The following is a 6,097-nucleotide window of genomic DNA, read 5'->3' on the forward strand; positions in this document are numbered from 1 at the left end:
TTCTTCCTGCCTTCTCAGACGCATTTCGTTTGCCTCTGCCTGCTCATCTTGCTCAAACAATTCCTTGTCAAGGCGTTGCAGGTTTGGCAGCAGGACCAGGACCTCCAGCCGGTAATTGGGTTCCTCAGAGCATGGATTGTCCGACAGCACCAGTGCCTGCAGCATGGGGAGGACTTGCAGTTTTTCCACCTCCTGAAGGCTGCTGATCCTGTTGTTCCTGAAGAACACAGAGCAGGGGAAACAGACACATGCAGGTAGTGAGATCCCTTTGGAACAATACACTGACAAGACAAAGTGAAACTTAGCAGCATGAGACCATAGACCTTAGACCACAAATCTAAGATCCAGATCTGTCTGCAGCTCCCCAGTCTGAGGAACAAAAAGGACATCTCTGGATGTCTCTGTGCTCAAACAGTCCACTGAGTTGTGTGATATCACCATCATCCTGTATGGCAAATGGCAAATAGTAAAGGGCACTCGTGGTCATGTCCAGGACCCAGAGAACACACTTAGAGGGATCCAAAGGACTTATGGCAAAGAATAAAAAGTATGAGGTGGGGTGTGAGAGTGGGGCAGATCTTTTCCGAGAAGCCCAGGAAGGGCCTGAGCCGTTATACTCCTGGAGAGCTGAGTGCTGAACACCAGTTAGGGCCGGTAAAGATCAACCCATCCCTAGCAGGTCTTCAGCTTCCAAAGGAACCAGAAAATCCTGAAGATTGAAATGGGAGTACAGCCTGAGGAAGGGGTCTCTGGTCCAACACAGAGCAGGGAGGACCCACCGTAGATTGAGGTACTGCAGGCACTTCATGCTACTGCAGAATCCATCCAGGGTCTCAAGCTGGTTGTCACGCAGGTGCAGAATCGTCAGATGTCCAAGCCCCTCAAGGGCTTCAAGGCTCCGAATGGCATTCTGGGCCTGAGCACCAGGGAGGTAGGAAGAGAGAAGGGCAAAGGGGACACACAGGAGAAGGAACAGCAGTTATTTGTAGCCTTTAAAGCTCTTCCTACCCTTCAGACTCCCTGCCACTCATAATTCAGCCTTCTCTGAAGCTAGATCAGGTTGTTTAGGGTCTTGCACAAATGGGTTCTAAGTATCAGATTCAAGGACCAAAAGTTTGCTGAAAAAGTGTTTCCTGTCTCCAGTGTCTGAGACAAAACCAGCCCAGATGAAGACTCCACTGCCAGCACAGCACCCCAGTCCATGGCAGTGCCAAATCTGAGCCCTTAAGGCCTCAGAGAGCAACAGCGTGGAGGGGAAGGCACAGACCTGAGCCTGAAACGTGTATTTAAGGGATGGATCACCAGCACCTCTCAGTCACATTGTCCATGTAGTCCAGGGATCTTCCAGCATCAGCCGCTTCTTTTGAGGGGGAAATCTGCCACCAAGAAGTCTCCTGCTCCTCTAGGAGCAGAAGCAGGCTGTTTGTCCCTGAGAGAGGAAGCAGGGCAGAGGGGGTTGTTGGTGGGTTTAACTTCAAGCTTTTCTGGGTATAATTGCTGTTATCCATCCATAGGGGCACCTTCTTGCAATAAATCTGACAGTCGTATGGCAGCAAGTTAAAAATTCCCCAGCAGTGCGTGTCATTCACTTCACTGGGATCCGAGTTATGAGATGGGGAAATAGGAAGCCCTGAATTTCAGCGACAGTTTCACGGCAGGATTTGGGCTGGAAGAGAGCACCAGCAGTATTCTGCCCCAGCCTGGGCTCAGCACTGTGCCAGCACCAACGCCAGGTCAGGCTGCTCACCACCTTCTGCAGCCAAGTTTGGAACATCCCTGGTAACTACAACCTCCCTGCCACGTTCTCCAGCCTGGAGCTGTGCAGGGATTGTGGTGGTTTCACTTGGCTGGCAGCCAAACTCAGCCACTCACTCATTCTCCCGCTCCCAGGGAGTAGGGGAGGGAATTGGAAGGGTAAAAGGGAGAAAACTCATGGGTTGAGATAAAAACAATTTACTAATTGAAATAAAATAATAACAGTAATAACAGAACATGCAAATGAGTGATGCACAGTGCAGTTTCTCACCACCCACCAACCGATGCCCAGCCTGTCCCCAGCCAGCGATCCCAGAGCAGAGACAGTCCTGAAACTGAAACTGCAGTCCTGGAAGAGCGAGCCCAAGTGATCCCTGAGAGAATCCCCAGCTTTCCAGTCAGCCCTTGTTAATATACTGAACATGGCACGCTATGACATGGAATATCTCACCGGCACATCCAAATGCCAGCTTGTGTTTTGCCAATTACTACTCTTCCCCCCCATCCAGTTCTTTGCACTTGCAAACTAGCAAAACACAATGACCTTGGACTTCCAGCAGCAACTAAAAACATCAGTATGTTATCAATGTTCTTCTCATAACAAATCCCACACTGAAACCAAAACACAGCTATTCTAGCTACTAAGAAGAAAATTAACTCTGTCCTAGCAAAACCAGGACAGGACTTCATGTGTGATTGTGGCTCAGGGTTGCAGTCACTAAGGACATAGATACCTGCATGGGAAACGGGGAGAGAGGTGCCTTTGTGCTCTCTGTTCCTTGCTGGTACCCAGGCAGTGACATGGCCAACACCTGAGACTAATGAAAAGGGCACAGGCTGGACTGGTGGGACAGGAAAACAGCTTAGGACAGGATCACTCAGGAAAAGGACATTTGGTAAAAAAGGATGATTCAAATGGAAACTGGACAAGGAAAAGTGTGGACCAGTGGGGCCAAGTACAGAGGGTAAGACAAGGAGAAAAGGAGGAAAGTCAGAGACGTAGCAAAGGTTGTGTGAACAGATTTAGCAGTCAGGAGGGATTAGTACACTGCACCTCTGAGGAAATCGGGAGCGGTGTAGGAAATAGGGTGGGGAGCTCACAGACCAGTGGTCTGTGAAATGAATCGTAAGCTCCCATCACTCTCACTTTCTTCATTACTTAGCATTAACAGTTTTAGTGGCTCTGGCCCCGCAAGCGCTAATAGGACAATGCAGAATGGATTGTTCTTCAGGGTTGTTTTCGTTTTTTCCCCCAAATCCAATAACATTCTGTATGACACCTGTAATTAAATGCCCACACCGCCTTACCTCAGGTACCAGTTCTTCACATAGACGTGATGCCACCATTTCTGGTGGAAAGCCCATGGTTCCCTCCCCCCTTCCTGCACACCTGGCCCTGCTCTAGCTGTCCTTTGCCACCACTGCTGCGCAATGACCAGCACCTAGCACAGCCCTGCTGACAGCAGCCATCCGCAAACAAGTGCCACAGGGTACGGAGCCACCTCGTAGTCTTCCTGCTAGTCACTATAACTTCTGTCATGCTAAATTTCACCTGCAACTATGTCATACATCAACCAAATTCAGTGCAGGTCCTTTAAGTTGAACCCTTTGTCTTGAACCCTGTCCTTGAGGCGTCAGCTTCATCTACCTATGGCTCAAGTAACACAAACAATCTTTATTCAGAAAGCAAAGCAATGCTGGGAGAGACCCCCCCCCCTCCCCCTCCAAAATGATTTAGTGAGCTGGCAGACTGGGAGACAAATTCAAACCCCAAAGATTCCTGAGGAATGAGTCAGTTTTTCTAGTTTTAATAATCACATCTTGCAATTTGCCCACTTCGTATGTGCAGCTCAGAAATTCCTCAATCATGCCAGGAACCTTCTTTAAATACAGGTGCTGTGTTTGCTTCTCTGTGATCATTCACTAAAGTGACTGGTTTTACTTGGAATTTTGTATTGTATCTAGTGACTTACTCACTCCATCCCTTCTTCCAGCATCTCGAGTCCTAAAATCTCAGTTTTCTACCAGAAAATTGCAGGCAATCTCAGCAAGCAATCTCCTTGGTGTTGTCTGCCAGGGAGGGAGTCTTGATGAAAAGAAAATAAATAGCTTTCCAAAGCCCTTACCATTTTTAATTGCTTTTTAAGAGGTAGTGACTCAGGAAACCTACCGAGTCTTTGCAAGCTGTGTGATGCATGGGACTGAGCCATACATCCTTTCTTCACCTGTGTCTGTCTCTAGGAGTAAATGTTCCCTGAAGCACTTGTTTATGGTGTTAGGAAATTGCTTCTCCTGTCTTAGTTTCACTGTGGTGTTCAATCAGCTTCTTTTTTTTTTGGCAACTGAAGCCATGAATCATATAATTGTGCTGTTTTCAAACCAGCATTTGATTAGGCCCATCAGAGAGGAGAAAGAGGCGTCACCTCCCCCTGTCACCCAGAGCAAGCCTGTTGCTTTCCCCACTGATCTCTGGGGATGGTGGAACACAGCAAATACAGGCTGGCCTAGCACTGCCAGAGGAGCACACTGCTCTCCCATGGGAGGCTGGGAGGGAAGAACCAACACAGTGAACGCTGCCAACTCCCTGCTCTCTGCTGAGGAACTACTGGTCAGTGCCTGCTGCCTTTGTGCTCTCTGGACAGACAGTGTAGAAGGAGCTACCCCAAATAAGAGATTTTGTCTCTATAGCTCTCTGAAATCTGTTCCTCTCTGGGGCTGAGAAGATTGAACCAAATGGGCTGGCATGAAAATTATGCTGCTTTGAAGGAGATGGCATCTCCCTTCCACCCCTGGCTGAAGGTGCCAGGCTCTGCAGCACCTCTGTCCCACTCCTCAAGCCAACTGATCCCTTACCAGATAGAGGTTCTGGAGCTTGGGAAGATTGAGCCCTGCTGTGCTCTCTATCTTGTTTCCTCGCAGCTCCAGGATTTGCAAGTTGAACAACTGGCCTTGACTCAGGCCCAGCGCTGTCTGGATTTTATTTCCTGAGTGCCAGAGGAGCAAGAAAGAATGAGAGAGTTAATCCCACCCAAAGAGAGTGTCCTATGGGCACAAGAATGAAGAGAGGCGGCCTGTATCACCTTTCAGGCTGAGGTTGGCTAAGCGGGGGTGAGTAATGCCCTCCATATCCTTGATGCGGTTCTGAGCAAAGCTGATGATCTGGAGGTAGGGCAGCTCCTGCATGCAGGCACTGGTAAGCAGATTCCCATCCACCTTCAGCCAAAGCAGGTGGGTTAGGCTGCTCAGCGGAGACAAATCTTGCAGCTTGTTCTCTGACAAATCCACGTACCGCAGGTGAATGAAGCACTCAAGGAGACTGATGTCTGTCAAGTCCCTATGGGAGGGAGGATGTGAATAAATCATCTCTCATATTTCCCCCTTGCTACCAGCTTTCAGTTTGTTCCTCACCACTGCTGGAGGAAGGACATCCTCCTCTCCCACTTCCCTGCTGCCCTAGGAAGCCTTGCTGCAGAGAAGGAGGAAAAAGGCAAGTGATACAGACGGACTGAACAGCTGTTAAACAAGGCTGGATGGTTAGATTGGCCCTGCTTCCCTCGCACAGGGAGTGCTTATTCCCATTGAACTGTATCTGTCAGGAGAGGGCAGAACCAGAGCAGAAAAGAGGGTAAGTTTTGGGGGTGGGTTTGTTAGACAGTAGTAGGAACACCAAAGACTGTGTGGAAGGACTATTGGGAAAAAGCTGGTTGAGATACCTATGAGGCTGCTGAAAGGCACAGTCTTACTGAGGCCTTTTAGTTAGGTCACGGGTTATGATGGGGCTGAGGCTCCAAACTGCCCCCAGGCCATTGTGGCACTGTACTTACAAGCACCTGCCTTAAAGGTGAGCAGTTAACAGAAGAGATGCTTAATGGATATTTCTCAGAGTGACTGCAGGGAGGTCAACCTGTTCAGGTCCCCCTAGGAGACCACAGTCCAGAGAGATGGACAGGCTCTCCTCAGCCAAGGGGGACACTGATGTTCTCACCAGTGCGTCTGGCTATGGTGAAGGCCCCCCAGGATGGACAAGCTGTGCTGAGGCACAGAGTGCAAGCCAGACAGGTGGAGAACATGGCCTGGAAACACTCCTACCCCACAGGGCTGGACACTGGTGGCCATACGGCACAGCTGCTCCATGGGTGCCCGGGGAGGAGGAGGCTTTCTCCTGAGCCAGGTGTTGCACACTCACATGTTTTTGGCTTCAAATTTCACATAGGCGTGGGCCAGGCCATTACCGGTCTTGCAGAGGAGAGAGAGGCCGTCCCTCAGGGCCTGCTCCGTCAGGGGACGAGGGGCCGGCACCTGGGAGAGAGGGAGAGAGCACAACGGCAGCGCTGGCCAGGCC

The 6,097-nt window shown here is 49.9% G+C and overlaps 1 protein-coding gene across 1 annotated transcript in view; it reads right to left on the bottom strand.

Moving 5' to 3' along the window:
- Positions 1 to 6,054, bottom strand: part of LRRC23 (leucine rich repeat containing 23) — a gene marked incomplete at both ends in the record, with an annotated part of 6,170 nt that extends 116 nt beyond the window's left edge. Inside the window, 5 exons of the mRNA XM_010172592.1 lie at positions 11 to 217; positions 780 to 916; positions 4,609 to 4,739; positions 4,836 to 5,089; positions 5,942 to 6,054. Coding sequence (XP_010170894.1) covers positions 11 to 217; positions 780 to 916; positions 4,609 to 4,739; positions 4,836 to 5,089; positions 5,942 to 6,054 — 842 coding nt within the window. The remainder of the gene's footprint in view (positions 1 to 10; positions 218 to 779; positions 917 to 4,608; positions 4,740 to 4,835; positions 5,090 to 5,941) is intronic.
- Between the last annotated feature and the right edge of the window lie 43 nt (positions 6,055 to 6,097).

This window comes from Antrostomus carolinensis, unplaced genomic scaffold (assembly GCF_000700745.2).
Source record: "Antrostomus carolinensis isolate BGI_N321 unplaced genomic scaffold, ASM70074v2 scaffold11727, whole genome shotgun sequence".
NCBI lineage: Eukaryota > Metazoa > Chordata > Aves > Caprimulgiformes > Caprimulgidae > Antrostomus > Antrostomus carolinensis.